General features: G+C 46.6%; 1 protein-coding gene across 1 annotated transcript in view; it reads left to right on the top strand.

Moving 5' to 3' along the window:
- pemt (phosphatidylethanolamine N-methyltransferase) overlaps positions 1–23,489 on the top strand; it is a 44,555-nt gene extending 21,066 nt beyond the window's left edge. The window contains 5 exon segments of the mRNA XM_079757361.1: positions 4,743–4,746; positions 4,748–4,889; positions 6,920–7,031; positions 17,463–17,537; positions 22,234–23,489. Coding sequence (XP_079613487.1) covers positions 4,743–4,746; positions 4,748–4,889; positions 6,920–7,031; positions 17,463–17,537; positions 22,234–22,288 — 388 coding nt within the window. The 3' untranslated portion in view covers positions 22,289–23,489.
- Positions 23,490–27,158: the final 3,669 nt, after the last annotated feature.

The following is a 27,158-nucleotide window of genomic DNA, read 5'->3' as shown; positions in this document are numbered from 1 at the left end:
GCTTACATAAATCACCAAGTAACAGAACAACACCAAACACAGAGCCGGTGGGGCGGTGATGTACGCTCCATTTTGCTCTCATATCCTGTTTGGCAACCACTGTTCTTCGGACGCTGGCGTTCAATGCAATAAACTGCCTTGCTGTCCCTGGCTATTTTAGGTCTTAAACCCTGTTACGGACGCGGTGTGTGTACCATTCTTATAAGATAATATATGAATTAATGTTATAATGTTAATATATATGAGTTAAGGGGGGGGGGGGGGAGGTTTATCTCGTGGCCCTGCAGTCTTCAGTTCGCGATAATATATACAACCACCAGTTTCCGCCGTTTCAATTCCATTCAAAAAGCTTTATGGCACGACTATTGTTGTGAGCAGTATTACCAATGCCATGTTTAATCCTTATTTATGAAAGTATGTTTTGTACTTTATTAATGCATACTAATAAAATAATAAAATATATATTTTTAAAAAAATTCTTTCAATACATTGGTAGTCAAGGGCCCTATCGTTGTTAAGGCGGCCGCCGTAACAACGATAGGGCCCCTATTAACCTTACAGTGCTGGGGGAAACACTGCCCCCTCCTCCCTGCTCCTTAGTGACTGGGGTCTGAATTAGATGTCATACGCCGTGTATTGAAGTTCATTAGTTCTGATTGTTCTATCCCATCATATTATGTGATATCCTATCCTATTCTATTTGACTCGGTTCCATTGTGTTCTGTTCTGTTCTATTTTATTCGATCATATCCCATTCTATTCTACAGCATTCTGTCACATCCTGTTCTGTTCCTCCAGTCTGTTCTTTCATTGTTTGAACGCTGCAGTTCATGAAGTTGACTCCACCGCAGACGATGCTCATGAACTTGTGGGAGGCTGTTGCTATGGCGTTTGCGGTTGCTGTCTCTGCTGTGTGTGTGTGTGTGTGTGTGTGTGTGTGTGTGTGTGTGTGTGTGTGTGTGTGTGTGTGATGGGTTGAATGTACGATGTGTTGAAGGACCACATGCCCTGCCCCCCCCGCCATTCATAAAATGCTGCATCTCCAGAGCTGTCCTCATATGTGTTTACATACCTGCCACACATACACACATACGCACGCACGCAAGCATGCACACACACACACACACGCACACGCACGCACACACACACACACACACACACACACACACACACACACACACACACGCGCACACACACACACACACACACACACACACACACACACACACACACACAGGCCGTGTTCATCCACAGCATGTCATAAAGGTGTGTGTGTGTGTGTGTGTGTGTTAATGAAAGCCTCTGTGTACATATACATAACGTGTATGAGTGTAGTAACATTGTTATTGTGTTTTTTTGTGTGTGTATGTGGCTGTGTAAACATGTCCGGTTGCATGTAACTGTCTGTGTATCCCTGTGGGTGTTTGTGTGCGCCTATGTTTGTTCAAGGTTGTGGTTAGCTGTGTGTGTGTTTGTTAGTCCACGTGATTCATGTTACCAGCTTTGTGTTACAGTGTGAGTGTGTACAAGGTTGTGTTCAGCTGTGTGTGTGTGTTTGGTAGTGCAGGTGATTGTATGTTCATAAAGAGCCAGTCGTATGTCACTGTGTGTGTGTGTGTGTGTGTGTGTGTGTGTGTGTGTGTGTGTGTGTGTGTGTGTGAGCGTTTAGGGCTTAATAAGTCCCACACATACATCCTTGTTATGTTTGGTGGCCTCTGATGCTGCTGCTGTTAGTCCGATCCGTCATTCTATAACCAATGTAGGTCAACCTTGTGAGGCGCTTGAAAAGTGCTGCGATGACTAACCTCTACAGACACATCTCCGTGTGTGTGTGTGTGTGTGTGCGTGTGTGTGTGCGTGTGTGTGTGTGTTTGAGTTGTGTGTTTTTGTGAGTGTGTTAGGTGTTGGAGGTTGTGTGTGAGCACTGAGAGCACTTCCTAATCTCAGCAGCTGTTGCAGACTGTCTCGCTGGATAAAGTAAGAGCTGCATCCTAAACAGCTGGACTCTCAGACCCTCTGACCTGTCCAGGTGTGTAGTCCTGACCCGCCAATCAGAGCCGCCCACCAGGAGACGTTGATCGGAACCCAAACGTTTGAAAAGCCTTGTGCTCGTCAATAAAACCATTACCATCTTGGAGCTGTAGGCTTCCCTTTTATCGTTTAGCAAAAACGCGACATTCATTTCAACAATGATTGATTTTTGACAGTTTTGCGTCTGATCTCAAATGACCACTTTCCTTCTGAACTGAATATCAGGTCATGTTCTTCGAGACAATTCGCTTAGTTGCATCACAGGCGCATTATCAATATTTTCTGTATTTAAATGGTTGATTTCTTTACTTGATTTCTGCGAGCGGGACACTCTGATTCGTACATAAGACAACAGAGCATCCAATGTGTTGACCTCCAGAGAAACACAACAACATGTTCATTGCTGAATGTGAATGTAAATACACAATCAGAATGTCTAGCCAAGACACTCTTTACCACTCTTTACTCTTTACTCTTTGTTTAGTCAATGAGCAGGGTTCTTCCCAAAGTAACCAAGAGCAGGGAGGGGTTAGAAATCCATTGCTCAGGGATGCGTTTGTGTTCAGACACCAGGGATGTTTTCTACCAGCCGTACTTAGAAGACATCTTCCACATTGAGGCAGGAGGGGGAAAACACATCAATAGAAATCAAGTTTTTTGACAGCGAAAGCGTTCTGAGCTTTGTCACACCTGCCCAAGGTACCATTGTCCCCTTTTATTGCTCATTCAATTCACAGTGGTAGTGTCCCTGCAGGGCCACCATACTGAACCTTGACCCCTTTGAATTCAACACAGGTATCCTGACCCACTGTCCTACTGAACCAAATCCATTGTTCTGCCCCCCCCCAGAAGAGTGTGTGTGTGTGTGTGTGTGTGTGTGTGTGTGTGTGTGTGTGTGTGTGTGTGTGTGTGTGTGTGTGTTGTGCTTTTCACAAGTGTGATGAATGTAGGTGAAAGAAAACAATAATAATTGTAAAATGCCAATCTCTTGAACACGCCCACATTGGTTTTGTTGTGTTGACCGTGACATCAGTGGTAGACGGGTCGGGTGGGGGGGGGGGGGGGGGGGGGGGGGGGGGGGGGTGGCGTCTTAGACGTAACAACATTATAAATTCTGACAGTTTGCACCCCCCCTGCCGATGTGAAGATACAGAATAGCAGAAGCAAACGTTGGACTAGTGACAGTCAAACTGCTTCCTGCCGTTTGGCCAACTTTGTGAGTTAAACTTTACAATTAATCGGTGGTGCTGAGCTTATACACCGCCAGAAGGCAGTTGTCTGATTATCGCGGTTGCCAAGCAACAGGTATGGAAGGAAGTTGGAACACATGTGGTCTCTGTCTTACACATTTAGTCCGACCCCCAGCCCCAAATTCTCAAGGCCTTTCGTGTTCTCATCCTTGAGCAACAAATTATGCCCTTACTGGAGCCCGTATCTGTTCATCTGTTTGGGGATATGTTTATTTTTTCTCCACAACAACTCCGTTCCGTGTTTGGTTGAGACACATAATGGAGGATAAGGTCGAGGTTTGGGCATCTTGCTCAAGGATGCCCAGAGGTAGCTCAATAGACATGCGAGCAACAGAACAGATATAAAGTTGTACCCCTTGTTCTTTAAGACCAAAGGTCTGCCCAGAGAGAACTAGCAGGCAATTAGCTACTTGGCCGCTAATTAGCTGAGCTGCACTTTGCTTGTTTGTGAAGCAGTCCATCCAAATCGCTGATTAACACGTTCATTATTTCAGTCAACAGCTCTTGAGTGACATTATAATTCTAAAGTATAATGAGGATAATATGTTTCATAATTTAATTTATCTTATGAACAAGAACTCCAGGGGGTTATTAAGTATTATATTTAAACTAATCTAACTTAAACTCTCTTACGTGTCTCTCTCTCCTTCCATAATTTTAGTAACTTATGAAACTCTACTCTATAATAACTCTTTGTACCCCTTGTTTTCTAAAATAATTAGATTTCACTTCTTCTCCCTCCTTTCTCCCTCAAAGATCCCTGTTTTTACTCCTCCTCGTTTCCCTTCTTCTCTCCTTTACTCAGAAAAAACAGCTTGGCCACTTCCTGAGATTCCGTAACTGCAGCAGAAACATTATGTATCTCCTTTATGAAGAGCAAGGATTTCATTTTCAAGGCTGAAATCCTTGTGTGGATTACGTTGTGTCGTTTCCTGCGTTAAGCTCTTTGAATTGCCGTTTTACATGAGAAGTCCTTGTAAATAAAGTTTGATGGATTGAATGAGTGTTGGCCCTCTGAGCTACATGAGTTGTGGACGATGGAGTTATTCTGTCTCTGTCTGAGAACATGGTTATATGAGGTGGCTGGGGGGTTAATGATAATGTGTGTGTGTGTGTGTGTGTGTGTGTGTGTGTATGCGTGTGTTTGGTGTGTGTGCGTGGGTGTGCGTGCGTGTGTGTGTGTGTGCGTGTATCTTTGTGTGTGTGTGTGTGTGTGCTTGTGTGTGTGTGCATGTGTCTTTGTGTGTGTGTGTATGTGTTTGTTTGTGCGTGGAAGTGTCTTTGTGTGTGTGTGCATGCGTTGGTGTGTGTGTGTGTCTTTGTGTGCATGCCTGCCTGCGTGCGTTTGTGCGTGCGTTGGTGTGCGTGTGCGTGCGTTGGTGTGTGCGTGCGTTGGTGTGTGTGTGCGTGCGTTGGTGTGCGTGTGCGTTGGTGTGTGTGTGCGTGCGTTGGTGCGTGCAGCATGGGCGGTGGTGATGAAGGCCCAGCCCCGCTGGGAGCTCCTGGAGCGGGTGGAGGTGTTCTACACGGGGGCGGCCCTCATGGCGGCCGGCGGCCTCCTGGTGCTCACCAGTTTCCTCAGCCTGGGCTTCACCGGAACCTTCCTCGGTGGGTCACAAGCACACGCACGCACGCACGCACGCAAACACACGCGTGCATTAACATTCATCCGCACACTGTGCATAACCCAGAACGTGAATTGACACGCACGCACTCCCACACCCACATGCACCAGAACGCCCTGACACAAGTCTGGTCAGACAACGCACAAACACATTCCTTCATTCACATATCCGACGCTGTGCAATCGCTTTAAGCCGTTGAGTTAATTAAATGAAGCCAATTCGTGCATGATACAGTTTGGCGACAGCCAGCGCGTTAGGAGCAGTTAGGGTTGGGCTTGCTCAGCGACACCTCCACACTCGGGAGGAGGAGGGGATTGACCTAGCAACCTCGTGGTTACCAGCCAACCCGCTCTACCTCCTGAGCTACTCCCCCCCCCCCCCCCCCCCCCCCCCGTTGTAGTGGTTGCTTTCCTGTCCCCGCCCCCCTCACCCTTCACTAAGTGAGGTTGCATTAACCTTCACTGAGAAGCAACTGATTGGAAACTTCGCAGGTCATCATCCACACCCACACACACACCCAGACAATTCACAAGACAATCATTCTACGAGCTGCTTTCTTTATTTAGGTGTGTGTGTGTGTGTGTGTGTGTGTGTGTGTGTGTGTGTGTGTGTGTGTGTGTGTGTGTGTGTGTGTGTGTGTGTGTGTGTGCGCGTCGGAGTCCGTGTGTGTGTACACAAGTTTCCGGCTCCTTTGGCTGAGCTAATTGTGTCATTGTGACCTGCTGATGCAAGTAAATATCAAAGGAAGACAAGTAAAATTGTGCAATCTAATTAAATTGCGTGTTAACCTTTCGTCAAGCCCCTCGGAGTGGGTGTGTGTGTGTTTGTGTGCGTTTTCCACGGGCAGGTGTGTAGTTAAGCCAGCCTGATGTTCCATACATCATTAATCATGTGCAGAGTTAGCCTGGAGGAGAGATTTATTTTTAGGTGAATTTTAATTTGCAGAATACGTAAGCATTCTGCCATGACAGAGCTCAGAGTTCATGCTGTATTCAAGATGGGTTCAAGATGCTCATCACAAATACAATTATACAGTTTTGCTGCAGGTAAAAAGTACAAGTTGTGGAGAGAAAAATAAAGGAGTGCTTAACTAGAAAGGGGGTGATGCCCTTCCTGTCAGCTGACCCTGATATATAATATTTATATATTATATACATATAGAAATATAAACATATATACATATATAATAATATATATAATATATATTATTAATGTTATGATATAAAAGTATTATATAGATATTACGGTCGTGTTTGGGTTTTTGATGAAGCATTTGATATCGCCAACTCTTTAAAGAAACATCGCTTGCATGCCAATTATCCCCTGAAACCGTGACTGCTCTCAAAACCTGTCGTTGTGCGACGGAATAATTATTGCAATATTTCGGCCACGCAGGTACGAGTCAAACATTGTGCGCGGCTTTGGGGCTTTGGAGGCAAACCACAACAATGATGCGTTTATTACAGGCTGTTGTCTCCCTGTTTGGCTGATCCCCCCCCCGTTCGTCCACAGGGGCCCATTGGTTCACTTAATATCCTTTTTATTCTGCTTCAGAGTTGAGGCGACTGAGCAGCATGCATAATGAAGGCCTTATGTAACTCGGCTTTAACACACAGCCAGAGGAGACCAGCAGTTAAACATGACTTATTCAACAGCTCATTTCTACCTCATGGAACTGTGTGTGTCTGTCTGTTTATGTGTGTGTATGTGTGTGTGTGTTTGTTTACGTGTGTTTAGGTTAGGTGCATGTGTGTGCGTAGGCGTATGTGTGTGCATGACTCTGTGCTTTGTACAGTGTGTGAGGGTAAGTAGCCGGGCCATACATTCTGCTGTGTCCTACTTCTTGTTCACTAGAGAGTTCGCCGCTGCTGTTTCACCTTGATTTGCAACTATGTAATTCAACTAATTATTTCTGACCCCATACTGTTTACACGTATCTTTATATATTCATGTGTGTGTGTCTATCTGTGTTTGTGTGTGCGTGTGTGTGCGTGTGTGTCCTTCCTCCTCCAGGCGACTACTTTGGGATTCTGATGGATGAGCCGGTGACCGGGTTCCCCTTCAGCCTGACGGAGAACCCCATGTATTGGGGCAGCAGCGCCACCTACCTGGGCCTGGCCCTCATGTGAGTCACGTGACCCTGAATCCCATGTACCTCCCTCGGCCTGGCCCTCATGTGAGTCACGTGACCCTGAACCCCATGTACCTCCCTCGGCCTGGCCCTCATGTGAGTCACCCGGGTTGACGTCACACAGCGTCCTTCAGCCTGACGCCAAAGACACGCTCGCAGTCCATGTCCCGGCGGGTCCATCGGTGTTTACCGCTGGAACCTGACCTCAGACCATCTCTGTACGCGCCCTGCTGTTGACACTGTCGCTCCGGCTCTCAGTTCGAGCCGTCCGTCCCACACGCCGCCCTCCCTAAGATGGAGACGGATCAGTCAAGTTCTTGATTTCAATTTTGGGATTTACATCCTTGTGTTTCAAACAATCATGACAATCAATTGCATACAAAACAAGACTGAGGTGAACATGTGTGTAGAATTAAGAGGAATCAAGCGGTTGAAAGCCTTGGGATATAATATTCATAAGTAGATTTTAATTAGTGTTTTGTCCCATGAAGAGGACGGTCGTGTTTGCATTATTTTAGAGTGAGCCCTTTAAATCGACGTGGGGAGTGGGACCTCTTCTACGGAACCACCCTGTCGCACCGCCTGGTTTGAACGGTAGCCCACAATGGACAAAAGGAACAGTAAGAAAACACTTTGGGCTGGGGACTGTTGAAAGGTGGGGGGGGGGGTGTAATCACATGGCTACAAACCATGTCATTATGGTTGTGTACGAGCACTGCTATGAGCGGTGTTGGATGTTAAATGCACACCACACCGTGGCGTCAGACTAACGTCAACATCTGGCCAGACGGGGCTCAACGCACACACTCGCCCAGACATAATGCTTTAAGTTTCCCAGAAGGTTAACCTCGATTGGATGCGGGCAACCAAACCCACTCCCAATGGTGAGAGTGTGTACATGTGCTTGACATTTGTAATGTAATCAGACAAACACTTCTAAAGTCCCTTTATCGAGAGGGGATTGTCATCAGACAGAACGGAGCTCTCTGTCTCCACAGAGACCAGCCACTCTTGGATTTCAAACATGTATTATACTCATGACAAGATATTATATTAGCCTTTATTATAGTACAGTGAGTTCTGTTCCATTGAATGCCGATGCTGACCTGAACGTTCACAAGGTGGTAATAGTGAAAAGTTGATTTGTTTGGAAGTGGTTCATTTAGAGATGGCACCTCACCAGTAGACAGCTGAGGGAATCTTGCTCCTTTTGTGATGGATTGTCGTCCTTCCTTCCTGACACAAGGTCTTCAGACCGTTCAGTCCTCCGCTGCATCCTGTCTTCAATCAGAACGCCACTTTGTCCGCCTTGTTTTTGAGTCTGAAAGGGAATTAGGTCTGTGTTCTACCTTGGGCTGCAGCAGGAATTAGTCATCTTCGATGAAATTAAAAAACTTTTAGCACTTAATAATTCACCTTTTCAATAATGTAGGCCTCGGAAACTTCTTCATCAACGTCATGTTCCTCTTGCCAGTTACATAAAGCTGATGATGGCAATGTGTGAATTCATTCCAATCATACCTCACCCCTCCTATGGTTTGTTTTGGTAATCAGGACATCTCAGATCCCAGTGACTAAACCGTCACAGTTTTAGCCTATTGGGGAGCGGGCAGGAATCCAAACCATGTTCACCTTTACGTCCTGCTGCTCTCCAGTGTTCTCCCCCTTCCTCTTGGGCTGTTGCTGTTTAGGTGTGGATGGAAAAAGAGTTTACAGATCAAATGTATGACAGCGCTATTTCACCGCACTATTATAACCAGAGTGGCTACTGGTTAGAAAAGCGATCTATAAATGCAGTTCATTTATCACGCTGTAAGGCCACCAGCTGTGTTTCTGTCATCAGCATCTGCCGACTGCAGCTCCTGCTGATGATAACCACACATTACAAACCCGAAGCTTGCTGGACACGGTGCCTAAAGGCCCCTTTTTCAATCCACGTCAGCAATGCGTCGGGAATGTGTCACAGCATTAGCAGGAGGTAAAAAAACAAAAAAACAATAGAAGGCAGCACCAACTATCCTCCTGGTTTTTCGGTTGAGTGCAAGAAATAAAGTGGTGTCTGTCTGGAAATGTGAAAATGACGGTCATGTCAATCATCGGTAATTGGGGAGCTGGGAGGATTGATTCTGTGATTTGCTAGGGTTAGAGAGCTATAGTATGACCAATCCTCAGTCAATCCCATGGATAATATAAAAATTATATAGTTGAGCTAATGCTTAACACACTCTTTCACATAAGAGATTTAGGTTATGCTACTTAATCCCTCCATGCAAGTGCAGGTCGCCGATATAGCTGCTCTATCTACAACAACCATAGCTCTATAGAACTGGCGATAGTGTTGCATACTTCGTAAGTTCTGCAGCAAAGTCTAGAATAACCGTTCCGTTGTACCTTTGTGATCCGAGTCAAGCGTCGTGACTTGATTTGGAAGCATGGTTGTTCTCCTCAGAAGGTATCCTACATACCCAGGTCATCTCAATGACATTTTACCGGTTAAACCGATTAGAATGAGTCAGATTCTGAGTCACATAGAAGTCCCCAGCGCAACTCCCCCAATGACATTTGAAATCAGAATTTTTAAGGAAATTACTGGGGAGAAAAAACAACAGTGAGAACAAAGTATGGACTTCTATTTGTTATGTGTCAGTTCCTCTGACACTTTCTCCGATACCGCAGGTAGAACGGAGATGTTACATTCTGGTGGTGGTGGAGTTGTAGCCTAACCTCGACTTCCTGACCTCATAAGGCAGCAAAACAAAACCCTTTCTGCCTGGCAGGACGGAAACCGTCTGAGGGAAACATGATCTAATGCACGCTTTAAAATGCAAGTGGGATTGCTGGAGCAAAACCCATAAAAAATAGGTTGTGTTTGCTACGTGTTCTGGCATTCTCCTGCGTCAACCCTAAACCCTTCCCAGTAGAGGACCTTATGGTTTCCTCACATAAAGGGGGTCTATAGCATGAAGCTGTGACTAGCCAACAAATGTCACCCCTCAGTCCCTTATCACTGATTTCCTATAATTAGGTACCAAAAAATAACTTTATCCTTTATCCGGTGTGTGTGTGAGTCTCCATGGCGACTGCACGCGTGTCGTTGCTAGGTCGCATGTAACAGGGCAGAAATCGCCTCAGCACCAAACCACCAACCACATCAATAGCATGCGCACGCACACACATACGTGCACGCACATACGTGCACACACACACACACATACATACACACACACACACACACACACACACACACTCTCCTCCCTCTCTCATAACAGCCCACAGATTGAGTGAAGCATGTCTTTAGATCAATTATTGGTTAACCGAGACCCCCTCCCTACACACACAAACACACACACCCTCCTTCCCTCCCTCCCTCCCTCCCTCCCCCCTTCTAACCCTCCCTCCCTCGTCCATCCCTCCCGCCTCAGGGTTTATGAGCTCAGAGAGAGAGAGAGAGGGAGAGAGAGAGAGAGAGAGAGAGAGCGACGAGAGATAGAATGGCCTTGAGGAAAAACAAAAATCTCAGGTTTAGGAGTTATTTATCACACACATGCACACAACGGTGCCCATGGCCATGCACACACACATCCCCGTGCACCATACACACACACACACACACACCCCTGTGGGCTTATACATACACATGCACACACCTGTGCCCACGAGCACACATACTCACACACACACACAGCCCTGTGCAACACACACACACACACACACACACACACACACGCACACACCTGTGCGATGTGAACAGTGCCTTGTTAGACCAATCAGCTCCTTCATTCACCTCCTGCCAATTCTCGCCCGATCCTCATATTGGTTGAACCACAACGACGACTCGCACGGCTGAAAGTAAACAGAAGACCATTCCACCCGCGCCTACTTCCCAAAGCGCTGTTATTAATGCTGGGTCCCACCCTCCGCCCTCCCCGTTTACATTGGTACAGCTAGCTAATGTAGTTAGCCACCGTATCACCGTAGTCTCAATGAAGGCTTTTCTTCCAAATATGGAACGAGTTCCTGAGAGTAAAATGCCTGTTAGGCTCATATCAGGCGGTTATGTTATCAGTTGACATGGAAGACATGGCATTAATTTCTTTATTATTAGTCTTTTTTTCACACGGAGGAAATTTGCGTTGAGCCATAATGTCAAAGTTTTGCTTAAGCAGATAATATGCCCAATTTGTTGTCAACCTTTACAGAACGCACGTGAGTTCAGTTTTCCGCTGCATCTGGATTACTTCACCAAATAACAAAATGCAAAGTCAATGTTTGACGTCATAGCATAATCAGTATTACATAATATAGTATTATATAGAAGTGTTCTATTAACCACACGCACGTGTTATAATATTCTATGGAAGTGTTCCATTCACCAAACTCTGATGTTGTTGCTGTTATGGAAGAGAAAAAAATCTTCGTCAATACCTTTTTCAATGCTCATTGTTTTCCACCCTATCGCTGCCTGAAACGTCAAAGAAGCTGTGAATAAAACCCAAGGCCTGGGATTTATGCTTGGAACAGACGCACAACCATGTTCTTGAGGTTCCTCAACAATTTATCTCATTCTTTAGGCTTCAAACATTTGTATTTGTATATAAAATGCTCTTATCGCAACTCACCAGCTGGAGAGTGATCAGAGGAAGAAAATACAATCATACTATGAATGAAATGTCTTTTGAAGAAACATGGATGAAAAGAAAACCCATCACTCAGTGACTGAGTATGTGATTCGACTTGTAATCATTTGCATGTGGCAAAGCATAAATAAATAGGTGTGCATGCTGGCAAATGTGCCCCCACAGTTCCATTCCCTGTGCATGTGAACACACCTGAACACATTGCCCTTTACCTGCTCTCAACTGAACTGGCATCTTATCACTCCTGATCTAAGCACTGTTTTCTGGGAAGAGCTTGCGCTACTCACCAGCATACACTGATGCCTTATTAATCCAAAGCCGAAGGTTGAAGGCTTATTCATCGAGAATCCATTGATCGTGATTCACGCCGCACTACGGAACAAATCAAAGATGGCGGAAGGCCAGTGTTTGGGTCCAGCGATGAAAGAAGCTCATCATCCCCATTTGGAGTTGCAAGAGTCTGTTATTCTGCAGCCTGGCATGAATGAGCCCGAAATGTCCTCAAAACACTGTGAAGACTTCTAGGCATAAACACACTTTATCTGTCAGACAGACAAAGACAAAGACAGACAAAGGCTCACTAGCAGGAGAACAATGATTGTTTTTTATAATGCCCTTCACTAAGGGCATTATGTTTGAGATGCCAGCGTTATGATTAATAGTATTGATTTAGTGTTTTGTATGCGTCTCTCCTTATTGGCGTGGCCTCATTCAGACCATGACTCAGATCTCGAGAGGCCTCTCAGGAGAGTGGCCATTACCCCCTGGACAGCAACGGGCTGATTTGTTCTTTCTTCATGGTGCGTGCGAGAGATTCATCTCGTTCTCATTAAGGGCCGAGGGCCGAGAGTCATGCCGGCTCCTGGTTCGGCGGTCCGTCTGTCGGTAAACCTCACGGCCGTCCATGGACAGTTGGGGACACCTGTGGAGCTGGGGCGCCGTGCTGAGAGCCATTAGCTCCGGTCCACTACTGAACGCTGCAGGCGCTACAAGGCCAGCTACTCTAATGTGTCTCTGCACCACTTCACCCTAATCACTACAAGTGTCCCTCTTAGTGGTCCACTGGAAAGAGGGAGAATCCAAAAGTATTACTCTTGAGTCTAGACTGCAGCAGTAATGGATGATGAATACTTTGGAACAATTAGTTGTAATTTTAGGCTTTGAAAAATATACATGAATCCAAGTGTTGCATTTTGCTGTTATTTTGTTACTGTGGACGTTTGTTAGCGTCGTCGTTTGTTACCATGGACGTTTGTTACCATGGACGTTTGTTACCTTGGACGTTTGTTACCGAGGACATTTGTTACCGTGGATGTTTGTTACCATGGACAGAAAAAACAGAAAATGACACATGATGTAGGCAGACCAGCCAGAAGGGCGTGGCAGTAATCTAGACGTGTCTGACACAAGCCTGTACTGAAGCCTGGGCGGCCTTCTGGGTGAGGAACGAGGTATCCTCCTGCTGTTGTACAGCAGGAGGCGGCAGGTTGCAGCGATGTTGGGAGTGTGGTGGGACAGCAGGTTCCTGCTTTCCCAGGCTCAGGTTTGCAGGCACGGTAAGGTTGTTACTATGGATGGAGAGGTCGTGGATGGGACATGCCGGGAATGAAGAGCAGCTTCAGTGGGTGTTATTACATTTACATTTAGGGCATTTAGCAGACGCTTTAATCCAAAGCGATTTATGTGTGTGTTCACATTCACATATTCACACACTGATGCGGAGTCAAACACACAAGGCGACATCCAGCTAGTCAGGAGCAGTGAGGGTGAGGTGTGTTGATGTTATAACATCCACTTAGAGAAGTTTTTTGGGAATGGAAAAAGTTTTGGTTCTCTCTCTCTCGCTTTATGAATGTCACAGAACCTTTTTATTTTATTTACGGCCTCCATTCTCGCTCTCGTGATGCATGGTTATAAAAGTGTTTGATTGTCGCTAATATTTGTATCAGTGGACAGAATCGCTTGTTATGTTTCCATTCAGCATTCAACCTCCTTTGTGGACAGACCTTGAGGAGAGGGGATGAACTTTCTACCCATCCTCCCCTGCTCTCTGCAATGTGGAGAAGTGTTTGCCTTTTCCTGCGAAACAAAAAGACGATACAGGCAGGTCACGGACACATCCGCTCCGGGTGTCAAAGTGGGCCGCTTACACAACCTGACTTGCAGGAGAGCGGTGTCCGTGTCTGCCTGTTATGCAAGGTGTTAATTTAAAAAGTACTGTGGTGGACTTTGAGTATGGGCTGTGTGGGGGGCTGGCCGTTGACACTCAACATCACTTCTCTGACTTCTAACTTCTCAGGTAGCTTCCCTCTGTTGGTTCTGAAGGCATGAACACTAGAAGTGTTATACTGTCTGCCCGTTTGTTAGGTAGGTATTCGAAAGGTTAGGGTACGTTTCATCCGAATGTCCCAGTGATATCCAAGGGACAAAATAGAATTATAGACGTGGGGACGAAAGACATCGCTCAGTCTGAGAACGCTTTATGTCAGCGATTCATTTGAGGAATCCTTCATTTCCAATTGGTGTGCGATTTCATCAGAACTTTCCCCAATGGTCAAATATCTGACCTTCTTTGTGATGATTGGAAGTCAGCCTCCCTTATGAAAGCTGTGTGTTTTCCAAACTTTTAGGCCGCATTCAAGCTCTGACCGATGAGTGGATCAGAGCGCCACTGACGAGCTTGTAATGTATGTACCTACCCTACTTGTTATGCTCGCACACACTAGAAGAATCTCCAAATGTAGAAAACTTGACAGACCACACAACCAACGACAGCAGAATATAAATGGAAATGTTTTGGTCACAATGTTGGTGGAATGCAACAATTTGGTCGAAACAGCACCACACACTAAACGGTTCCCCTCCAGAATAACCTAGTCCTGATCCCAAAAAACAGAACTAAAGCTGACCCGCAATCTGGTGTTCGGAAACATGAACAAAGTGTTGTCAATTATGGGGACGGCGGTCATGCAAGGATGGCTGTGCCGCCGTTTGCGTTTGTTCGTAAGGGTAACGAAAAACGATGAGCGTAGTCATGGAGACGAGGGGAAAATCCAACGCACGTGTCGCAGCTTGAAGCGGACTGAAACCTATCTCCCTGATTCTCTGTCCTCCATGGCTTCAGTCCTGATGAGTGGTCAGCGTAACCTGACGAGGAGCGCTGGTTCAGGGGGAGGTTCTGTTCCTGGTGAGGCTCAGCTCGCCCTGTTCTCCACGCTCCAGAGACGCACTGGGAAATGTCAAACCATTCCGATCCTTTCACATTAGAGCCACGCAAACTACGATTAGCCGCACTTCTATAAACGGTGTTCTTTAGCCGCTCTGATAACTTAAGTGTCATCAATGTGCTGAAGGAGTGAAGGCCTATTAACACAATCACCTGAAGTGGTTTAATGCTGAATGCTAATGGGTGCTCTCCACCACAGAGAAGGATTTAGAACAGTTCAGGCTGTCTGGCACACTGCTATTGACCAGGATCCGTGTGTACACAGCCGGTAGGCCTAATGTTCCAGACATGGAGGCAAAATGTATGTATTTGTTATGTGTGTGGTGTGCAATACATGAGCCAGGAACAATCCGCTCATTCGGTCGGATGTCTACCTTTCAATAATTGCATTTTCAAGTAATTGATTTAACTATACACATATGCTCAATTGTGTGTGTTGTCATGAGAAAATGTTATATTGCAAAATATGTTATTCGGCATTACATATATAATCTGTAATGCCATACCTTCCAGTGTTTGGTATGGAGTGTGTGGTTCAGGGCCGGTTTAGGCAGCCTCACCTGGCCCCGGGCTGATTAGGCTCTGGGCTGGCTGAGGCCGCACACCTGTGGTGCAATCAAGGCCCGCAGGATTAACCAGCCATCACCACACTATGGGGAGACCATAGCGTACCACAGTGTGTCCCCTAGCAACTCTGCCATTGGAACGGCTTTCTTATGCCAAGTGCTGATGTCTCACTAACTCTAGTCGAGTAAACTTGTGGTGGTCGGCTGAGATGTTCCACCTCATCTGTCTCCCTCTGACCGAGCGAACCTTTCGTACGGTCTGGGCGACTCCCACTGGTTCTCAAAGGGTTGACGTCGGCCCAGCTTGTTGTCTTGTGTTTGATCTTCTGCAGTTAGCTTTGTAACCTTCTAACTGAAGGAAAGGAAAGACAGCATCACACAAGCCAGCTTCTAGTGATCTACCCTCTGTCGGAAAGAGTTCTGTATGAGAGTCTGTTATGGAACGCCCATTTACATTTACATTTAGTTATCCGAAGCGACTCACAATGAGTACATTTGTCAGAAAAAAGAGAAACCATAATATATCTCTTTCGGTACATTAAGGATGTTCATAGAACGTGTGAAGTGCCAAGCACTAACAATCAATGGTTAACCCATTCCCGTATACAACAAAGATAGCTAGTATAAGACACTTCACAATGCTAATTACTATTTTTAAGTGCAAGGACGTACAACATACAATAAGTGTGTACATGAAGTGCCAGGACGTACAACATACAATTCTATTAGCATGAACCTTTACTAGCATATTTACCAGACTGCAAAATCCAAACTAATCCAAACAATACCTGTGTTTGAAATCGTTCCCTATTCACTCACTCACTATTCCCTGTATAGTGTTTATGATAGAGTGAGAAGACAGGCAGGCAGACAGACAGACTGTCTGTCTGCCTGCCTGCCTGTCTGTCTGTCTGTCTGTCTGCCTGCTGCAGGCAGGCAGGCAGGCAAGGCAGGCAGGTAAACAGAGTTAATCACCTCATGGTCACAATATTTTCTAACTAGTTGGCCGATCACAGGATCTTTTTCTGCGTTGTTTTAAACCATCCAATTAAAGTTTGAACTTTGAAATAAAAGCATAGAAAAACAAACAGGGAAATGTGAAGCATCTCTCTGTTTCTGGAGGCATAGATGATGAAACTTTGAACGTTGAAAACACAAATAAATATACTGAGAAAACGAGGGGGTGGTTTGACCTGGTGACTGCACTGCGACTGAACACAAGCACAGTTAAAAAAGGAATCATGATCGCAACATGCCCTCAAGATTGTAAACCAGGTCAACAACAAAGGTGCATAAAATGAGTCGTGGTTCCTGGAATAGACTGACCCCCAGGAACCTTCTCGTTTGCGGCTTCACAAGAAGCCTCAACCGTTTTATTCCTGGTTTACTACCAAACAAACTACTCTCCCCATGTTAAAGGTTACCAATGACAATGGCGCTCACTCTGCCAGGGTTTAGATACGATGCGTATAGTCCCATAGAAATACCAGTTATTGTGTGTTTCTGTTACCTTAGAATATGCACTTTCTATCTTCATAAGGAGCTGGTCCTCTTCCACGCCATGTTTCTTCTGTAGCCCTGAACGAAAGAATGTCTCTAGAGAGAGTGCGTTCTTCAATCTTAGATACTTTCCATTAAAATGAACCCCTCTAGGTCTTTCAGGAACCAAAGGAGCATTATGTACAAAAATATGTTTCCTGACAGCCCACATCACTCCTGAACCAAACGGTACCCCGAAACACGCCCAAACGTCAAAACAATGCGGTTAACTGTGTGTCCTCATCCCCAGAACAATGTGTTGACCATGGACCATGTTCGCAGCCTAAGCTCTAGGCTTTGCTATGACAAGATCCCTCACCCTCACCTGCTCCTTACCCCCCCCCCCTCCCTGAGGCTTGGAATAAAACTCATTGTCTTCAAAACAAAGTGGGATGTAAAATGACTGCAGCTGTAATGGCAGTGATCCCTGTGTGTTGACGTCTCTCTCCTCCCTCAGCGGTGCCAGCCCGGTAGGACTGGTCCTCACTGCGGTGGTGTTCCTCTCCTACGCGGTGGCCATCGCGTTCGAAGGGTAAGCAACAAGTCTCCATGGGGTTCCCACCTCGGCTCCGACACCGTCGTCGCTACAGGCGATATGAACTCTTTCTATCCGTGTCGGTTCTTCCATGTCTGGATCCACTCAGGATCCCAATCCCAATCAAAATAGTATTCCTGAATGAATGTTGTTGATCCCGGGGGAAACTCGTCTCCCTCCTCCTGTTCACATCAGCTCTCTTTCTTTATTTGCATCAGTGTCATTGATAAAGTTCTTTGCCTGCATTATCCTCTTTCCCATCCTTTTTTGACATGCACACTCACACGCACGCACAGACACACACACACACACACACTCGCGCACACACAAACACCCACGCTCGCCTGCCCCCTGCAGCTAAGTATGATGTAACATGTATCCAGTATTAATTACTAGAATATTAGACTTCTTTCTCCGATAAGTGATGGTTGACCTAGTTATGGCTGATACCTGCATCCCTTCTGTATCAGTCTCTCTCTCTCTCTCTCTCTCTCTCTCTCTCTCTCTCTCTTTCTCTCTCGGTCAGTAGACCGAGAGAGAGAGCGAGAGCGAGAGAGCCCATGTAAGAAGAACAGTGCAGAACAGAAAGGATTCATGCTGTGGTTACAGGGCTATTATCCACCCCGGGGTTGGAGACATGCTGGAAAAGACAATGTCTTACGTATGCTGGCCTACTTCGAAGGTCAGCATTGAATCCTTTGTCCACCATAGAGTTTTCGGAGGCAGGTTCCTTGGGCAGAGTTTTATATTATCTAGATAGATAATCTAAAAATAAACTATATTTATATTAGTGATGTCAGTTTAACGCGTTATTAACGGCGTTAACGCAAACCAATTTTAATGACGTTGATTTTTTTATCGCGCGATTAATGCTCTTTTGGCTTGGCAAACGTTGTAGTTTTTTCACCTGCTGTCTGGCAACAACTAGTCACGTTAGAAAAACTACAACACCATACCAGATCTGCACCAGAAACAAAACAACAAGCACGCCGCACAAACTTGTTGGGGCAAGCAAGGATACGGAGTGGGTGAAAAACTCCTTAAAAGTATGTGTGTGTTTGTGTGTCACTCTGTTCGAGCCTGCACGAGAGTTCAATGTTGTCATTAGCATTTACGTCTTTCTGACCAATCGCAGTTCAAGGCACACCTGGGCTGTACCACTTCGGGAGGGGCCGCCCAGTTACTCCCCTCTAGACAAAATCGACTTGGTTGCGATGTTGACAGTTGTGAGTGTCGCGTCTGTTGAGTGAGTGAGAGGTTGCGGGCGCACAGCTCAGGCTGCCGGACGGCGCTGCAAGGAACTTTTATAAACGCAATATTTTTATCCCGCAGTAATCAGCCCGACGGCCCCGAAACGTTAACGGCCCACCGGGAATTCTCCCGACTCTCCCGATTACCACTCCGCCACCGTGTGTATGTGTATGTGTGTGTGTGTGTGTGTGTGTGTGTGTGTGTGTGTGTGTGTGTGTGTGTGTGTGTGTGTGTGTGTGTGTGTGTGTGTGTGTGTGTGTAGATGTTATTCGATAGCCTGGTAATGTGTAAAGGCCTACGTATGGTAGGAATATTTATACTGGTTTAAATAATAAATGTTATAGTATTTCCCATCTTTGCTGAGCAAGAGTTTTGTTCGAAAGTTCAGTGATTGAAACAAATAAAAGCCTGGGCTATTGAAGTTTTACGGTAGGCCTACCACTGTCATGCGCCTACCCGATGTCAAGTGGACCGGGTTGAATTCACTGCGGGTCTCTCTTCTTACTGTCCTTCTCAACACTCTCAACACTCTCTGATCTCACTAAAAGGCTAGCAGCATGACATCAAGGGATATTTAGAATATAAATAAATGTGCGATTAATCGTGAGTTAACTATGACATTAATGCGATTAATCACGATTGAATATTTTAATCGCTTGACAGCACTAATTTATATATATAAATAAACTATATAGATAAAGTCCATAGATAAAATAAACAATACATTTGTATCCAGGCATTTATATGCTTGTATATATATATATATATATATATGTATATACTGCATATGTTATGTGTATACACCATTTCTTTAAATATTGTTTATATTTTCACCGTGTTTAAAGCAGTACTTTCTTACATAAAGAGATCCCATTTAAGAAGCGGACCGGTTCCCCTTTAAGAAGCGGACCGGTTCCCCTTTAAGAAGCGGACCTGTTTCCCCTTTAAGAAGCGGACCGGTTCCCCTTTAAGAAGCGGACCTGTTTCCCAGCTCGTGTAGGTGGGCAGCTTCTAGTGTCTCTGTTCCATCCGCCAATAGGAAGCCAGGTTCTGGTGACCGTGACGTGGCTGACAGCGTCACCGCGAGCCGCTAAGGAGAGAGGGTTCCAGTCGTAGTTTACCGGCCCGTTTGACGTGCTCTTTACCGGATGTATTTTAGGTAAAGTCTCTGAAACGGGGTGGATAATGGTTATTTATATGGAGTGTGATTTCACATGGGATCTGTTCTAGGTGTGATGATGGGGTGTGATGCGTCTGGTGGTTATCTTTGTTTTAGAGAGCGGTGATGCTGCTGATGGAGTTTAGGTTGTGGTTCCGGTGCTTATGGAGTTTAGGATCTGGTTCAGCTGTTGATGGAGTTTAGGATCTGGTTCAGCTGTTGATGGAGTTTAGGATCTGGTTCAGCTGTTGATGGAGTTTAGGATCTGGTTCAGCTGTTGATGGAGTTTAGGATCTGGTTCAGCTGTTGATGGAGTTTAGGATCTGGTTCAGCTGTTGATGGAGTTTAGGATCTGGTTCAGGTGTTGATGGTGTTTAGGATCTGGTTCAGCTGTTGATGGTGTTTAGGATCCGGTTCAGCTGTTGATGGAGTTTAGGATCTGGTTCAGGTGCTGATGGTGTTTAGGATTTTGACTTCTTCGGCATTCATTTAAATAAGACTCAAAGGATAAGTTCAGATCTTTACAAGCCTGCACGTTATCTTAGCCACCAGCATCAACACCTTTAATGAACAGTTTCATGTTTTTGTAACAATCTCTCCTGGGATCATTCACTGGTTGCGTTGTGAATGGGTGAATCTCCGCCGTGGTGACTCCATGATCACATGATCGCAGGCCAAAGTGGTTGAGGCCGCCGGAGCGGTGACGCTCTAAATGCCCTCACTCCCAGAAGCTCTCTATATCAAGGCAGTCGAGGTCAGACTAACCCCCTGGGGCTCATCTGGTTTGGCCCTTTATCGTTTTCAATCAAATCCATCCTCTCCTAATTCTAACGGGCTCCCTCCTCCTCCTCTTCCTCCTCTTCCTCAATCGCTGAAGAGAGAGAAGAGACCGGGGACGAACGCAAGCGAGACGGAGCGAAACGGGTCGGTTCAAAACAGCCTGTTCAAAACATATTGATTCAACCTACATTCGCTGTGTGACCTACATATCAACCACCCGGTCACAGCAGGGCCCCTACAGCCCGCCGCTCACGGAGCACTCTGGGCCGGGGGCCGGGGCCCCGAACGGAGGGCAGTGGGGTTGGCTGCCCGCCGGTTCCCTGACGCGGCAGGAAGTCCACCTGCAGCGCTTACCTTTCCGTCTCAGCGACCCCCGACTAAGTGGCCCCAGAGCCGGGGGGCCACTGTGGAAGGCTCCGTCTGAAGGACACGGAGACGGGGACACTGTGTCACCGGGGCCCCGCTCGGACGCAGGTCCACGGGAAACAGCCAACGCTCATACGTAATATCAGCGTGACTTATGTTTTATAAAGGGGCCGGGGTGCCCATGTGAATAACCAGGCCACAGAGTGCTGGGCTCTATCTATAACTCTGTATAACTATGCATATCTATATAGAACTATATATAGAACGTTATGGCTGTGCCATCGCGGTTATGTGGAGCCCGACCTGGGAGGAGCAACTGTAAGGGTCGTCTCTGGGAATCTATTTTTGGAAATTAGGTTAAAATGGGGTCTGGAAATGACAGCATTTTGAGTAAGACGTTTAACTGCATAATCTCGACGAACAAGCACTCCCGTCTAGTACCAAATGGTCATAAGAATGGCGAAAAACACATAATTTAGTCCCCATTCAAAAAGTAATTATTACCTTCTTTCATTTTTTTCTTTTATTTTTCAATGTCAACAATTTATTAGTCTATTTCTATTTAACCCTCACACTGACACACACATACATACTAACACACACACATACTGATTCACTCACAACCACACACACACACACACACTGACTCACTCACTCACACACACACACTGACCCACTGACACACACTCACCCCTTTACCAGTTGCACCGCTGGGCAGTGTTCTGGGTGTTGAGGGATATGAGCAGGATATGGGTGACGGACATCAGCCATTCACCCATCCACCCACTCACCAAGAGTGGATAACAGCAGGGAAGTCTCAGTACAACTAGTCTCTCTCTCTCTCTCTCTCTCTCTCTCTCTCTCTCTCTCTCACTGACACAGAGCAGTTTACTATATTTGTGTATCCTTATTCAAGTGATGTAAACCACACCTCACTCCCCCCCCCCCCACTACTAACTATATACTTAAAGACTCACTCATGGATGGACACACACACACACACACATCAACGCAAATAGTAGTAACCCAGACTAATTACTCACACCTCCTCCTGATTGGAGGCCACACACTGGGGGGCGTGGCCTGGTCTGGCCCCGGCGTTCCGGCCCTGACCTGTCTGTCTCTCTGTGTCCGCAGACCGTTCACGCAGCAGATCTACCGGGAGAGGAGCCAGCGCTGCAAGCACAAGTGACCCCCCCGCCGTGACTCCTCCCTGAACACCCATCCCCCCCGACCCCCCAACGCCAGCACCCGACCCCCCGGAAGCACGGACTGACCAGAGACCAGAGAGAGACCAGAGAGAGACCAGAGACCATAGGACTAGTACAGAGACCAGAGAGAGACCAGAGACCATAGGACTAGTACCGAGACCAGAGAGAGACCAGAGAGAGACCAGAGACCATAGGACTAGTACAGAGACCAGAGAGAGACCAGAGACCATAGGACTAATACAGAGACCAGAGACCATAGGACTAGTACAGAGACCAAAGAGAGACCAGAGACCATAGGACTAGTACAGAGACCAGAGAGAGACCAGAGACCATAGGACTAGTACAGAGACCAGAGAGAGACCAGAGACCATAGGACTAATACAGAGACCAGAGAGAGACCAGAGACCATAGGACTAATACAGAGACCAGAGAGAGACCAGAGACCATAGGACTAGTACAGAGACCAGAGAGAGACCAGAGACCATAGGACTAGTACAGAGACCAGAGAGAGACCAGAGACCATAGGACTAGTACAGAGACCAGAGAGAGACCAGAGACCATAGGACTAGTACAGAGACCAGAGAGAGACCAGAGACCATAGGACTAGTACAGAGACCAGAGAGAGACTAGAGAGAGACCAGAGACCATGGGACTAGTACAGAGACCAGAGACCAAGGAACCGGGAATCAGACCACAGACAGTTTTTCATTCCAAACCAGTGTTATCTTGCTTCTCCGTCTGGTTAGGAAGGAGAAGGGGGCTGGAGGGGAGTCAGACTCAAACCTGCCCCCCAGAGGTGCATCGATCTCCGACCTCACAACCCGCAGACAGACACCACAGTGATGGTGCAGGTTGTCATGGCGATCTCTGAAGAAGACTTTGATCCAGTGTTTTATTTATTTAGCCGCTTCACCTCCGCTACGACCTCGATAAGCGTTCTCTCTGTCTCGGTTCTCCGCGTGGTCCGCGGTTCTCCTCTATAGGTTCTCTCAGTGTTCTCCTCTCCTTGTGTTCTTGTCTTCATCAGCGCCTCTCCTTGTTCCTGTCGTTCTCTTCCTCCTCCTCCTGATGAACACACTGTATCACCTAAGATGATGACTGTGCTTAAACATCGTTCCATAAGCAGGTCGTTAATCAGAGGCGGGTTCTCGACGAGCAGCTGTCATCCATTGTTTTCGTGGTTGTCCCTGACGATTCTCGACACACAGTGTCTATGCAATAATTACAGCTCAACACTGTACAATACATTACTGTTTGTATGTTTGGTTAATAAAGATGTGATTCAACTTGAGATGTTTTCTTTTTCGCACCCACGCACGCACACACACTCGCTAGGTTTATCGTGGCGTCCTCTATCAAGGTGTCTTTTATAACAAGTCTTTTGGTGTATATGTCACAGGGAAACATACACACAGTAGTGGACACATGGGAATACATACACATGCATACACGCAAGACACACAGACACACAAGTAGGCCTGTACACAGATGCTTACACACGCACAAACACATTGCATGTTTAGTTTCCCAGAGTCTAGCTTTTGTTCAAACATACGCACTCTCCTGTTGTTGCCTCAGACAGGAGATGACACTCACACACACATTTTATCACTGGTGGGTTACTGCCTTTTGTGTTCCTCTGGGTATTAATAGAGAGTAGAGGAAGACAAGGTGGGGGGGGGGGGGGGGGGGGGGTGGCAAATGGGCGAAGGCCTTGCGTGGAATGACCTGCTGATGGCTGAGACACCACATGAGCAGCATCAGCCGTCTTTCCTCCAGCCTCACCCGACTCACCCACTCTGTCTCTCTCACTCCCTCTCCCTCCATCACTCTCTCCCTGTCTCTCTCTCTTTCTCTCTCTCTATCTCCCTCCATCACTGTCTATCTCTCTCCCTCTCACTCTCTCCCTTTCCCTCTCCCTCCATCACTCTTTATCTCTCACTCTCCCTCCCCCTATCACTCACCCCCTCTGTCTCTATCTCTCCCTCCATCACTCTCTATCTCTTCCTTTCCCTCTCTCTCTTTCTCTCTCCCCCTCCATCACTCTCTTCCTCTCTCTCTCTCTCCCTCCATCACTCTCTCGCTGACTCAAACAAATGTCTACAGAGGATAACAAGTGCTGAGGAAGAGGAGGGGGTGCACAACCCCCGTGGTTGTGAAGAAGGTGTGTGCGTTAACATGTGTCACATATGCATAATTCACACGACGGGCAAAACAAACACACCCCCCCCCCCCCCCCAAAAAAACCAAGATGTCAACAACACCCAATCCCTCCACCATGGCTGATTCATGGCTCTCTGAATGCAGAACACAAACACCTCTGTGCACACACACACGCACACACACACACACACACACACACACACACACTCACACACACACACACACACTCACACAGTTTGAGACTGTCTGTGGTGCCAGAGAGACCGGGAGACAGAGAGAGAAACAGGCGGGAGACCAAGAGAGAGTGACAGCGAGAGACAGACAGACACAGAGAGACACTTGACCTCTCTCTCTCTCTCTCGCTCTCTCTCTCTCTCTCTCCCTCTCCATCTATCACACACACAGGCAAGGCCGCCTTAATGCACAGGCTTACCTGGGCTGAAGCCCCAGGGCCTACGACGATCGGGGGGCCTATCATGATAGGCCCCCCGATCGGCGTAGGCTCAAGACAATGTGATTTTTTGTCTGGGGCTTACAAAGATCAGAATCCTATCATGAGCCGAGAAAAAAAGGGGGGCCACTAGTGGTAGCTGGGCCCAGTGGCCACTTGAGACCAAAGCCACAGCCGTCTCACTCCCCCCGCCCCCCGTCAGGATTTCTCGTCCAACCTCTAAGACCCAGGGCCCAATGCCAGGTTAATTCAGGCCTGCACACATGAGGTTTTATTAAGAAAAGCACCCATTACTGTGTTCCCTGAAGGCATCCTATATGAAACATTGACTTCGGCATTAGGCCAAAAATAAACTCTAAGTATTTATGTTATTGTTTCTGTGGCGCTTTGCATAGCAGATGTGATGGCTGCGTCACATGATGAAATGAAACATCAACAAATACAGAACTGTAAATAAACTAATCGATAGCAACAATGGAAACACAGTAGGGGTAAAAAGAGTATAAAGTAAAGTTGTAATGTTCATGAAAACCAGATTGCTTGCTTTGATTCTTGTCAGCCTAACTTATCAGCCGCGTTGGATGAAGCACTGGTTAGATGACGTCACTTTCATCTCAGTCCGACTAAGGTCATGAGGTCAAACCTTTTTTCCAGTACAGTTTTGGTCCTCGGATCTCCGACCTTATTCTCCAGAACTTTCCTCTAAGTTTTAGGAACATTCCCGGTGTTCCAGAGAAACGGCCTCTGACGTGATGATGGGAATCAGAAACAGAGAGACTGCCTCTCCCAATCTCTCTCAGAATAATTCGTCACCCCAAACCCACGATTCCCGCATCGTGATTCCGGAACGCGCCCCGACACATTTAGTATTCACGCCTCAAGCCTTCAGGAGATGGAGCTCTTGAGTCACACAAACACTATATAGGAAATATTTTATCCAAGTATAAATAATGAAATGAGTACTGAATCTATAGGTCTGTCTGCCCATCCGTCTCTCTCTCTCTCTCTCTCTCTCTCTCTCTCTCTCTCTTTCTCTCTCTCTCTCACACACTCTGTGCATGCTCCAAAAACCACCTCTCTCTACCTACAGCTTAAAGACTTGGCTAGAAACACACAGAGATATTTGTGGACCTACACAGTCGAGGTAATATCAACTGTCCAAATATTCAAGGTTAAAATTGTATTGTTTGAAGTTATCTCCCTCTCTACCCCTCCTAAAATACATGCAGACACACGTACAGACGAATCACGCCAGTGTTATTTGGCAGTGTTTGTATAAAAGTGTCAGGTGTCCAACAGCCGCCACCACACACACACACACACACACACACACACACACACACACACACACACACACACACACACACACACACACACACACACACACACACACACACACACACACACACACACACACACACACACACACACACACACACACACACACACACACACACACACACACACACACACACACACACACACACACACACACACACACACACACACACACACATCAAGAGTGACCCCAAGTGGTGCGCTTTGGTTCTGCGTCACTCAGTGCTCTCGTAAGAGACACTTGTCGACTCAGCTTATCCTACATTGTGCCAACCACCTGTGGCACATTAGAATGTATAAATATTATATATAATGTATTCCGCGCTTAATTGTGTGCGCGTGATTTATGCGTGTGTGCGCGCGTGCGTGTGTTTGCGTGAGAAAAATGATGGCTCAATTTAATGTTCAAAATGTGCATAGTTCAACGTGTTCCTAAACCGAAATGTGTCGCCGCCGTTCTGAAATCCGGAAGGCAAAAGTGAATGATTAAAGCGGATATTGCAGTCAACCATAATTGAGGTTATTGATTAAACCAACCGGAACATTAGCCTACGCTGCACACTCATTGACGCGAGCTTATGAAAACACACAAGTTAAAAAGTGATACATGATGTGTGTCCCCAGAGGAGTTAATCACCACCGTGTCCCCCTGTATCACTCTGCAGCCCTCTGCCCCTCTGTTTGTATCACTCTGCAGCACTCTGTCCTCTGTAGCACTCTGCAGCCCTCTGCCCCTCTGTATGTATCACTCTGCAGCACTCTGTCCTCTGTATCACTCTGGTCCTGTATAACTCTGCATCCCTCTGTCCCTCTGTATGTATCACTCTGCAGCACTCTGTCCCTTTTATCACTCTGCAGCACTCTGTCCCGGACGCGTCCTCTTCCCTCCGCTCCATCGT

This window comes from Pollachius pollachius (assembly GCF_949987615.1).
Source record: "Pollachius pollachius genome assembly, chromosome: 19".
Classification (NCBI taxonomy): Eukaryota; Metazoa; Chordata; class Actinopteri; order Gadiformes; family Gadidae; genus Pollachius; species Pollachius pollachius.
The sequence above is the reverse complement of the archived record's forward strand: the minus strand, read 5'-3'. Positions and strand labels throughout refer to the sequence as shown.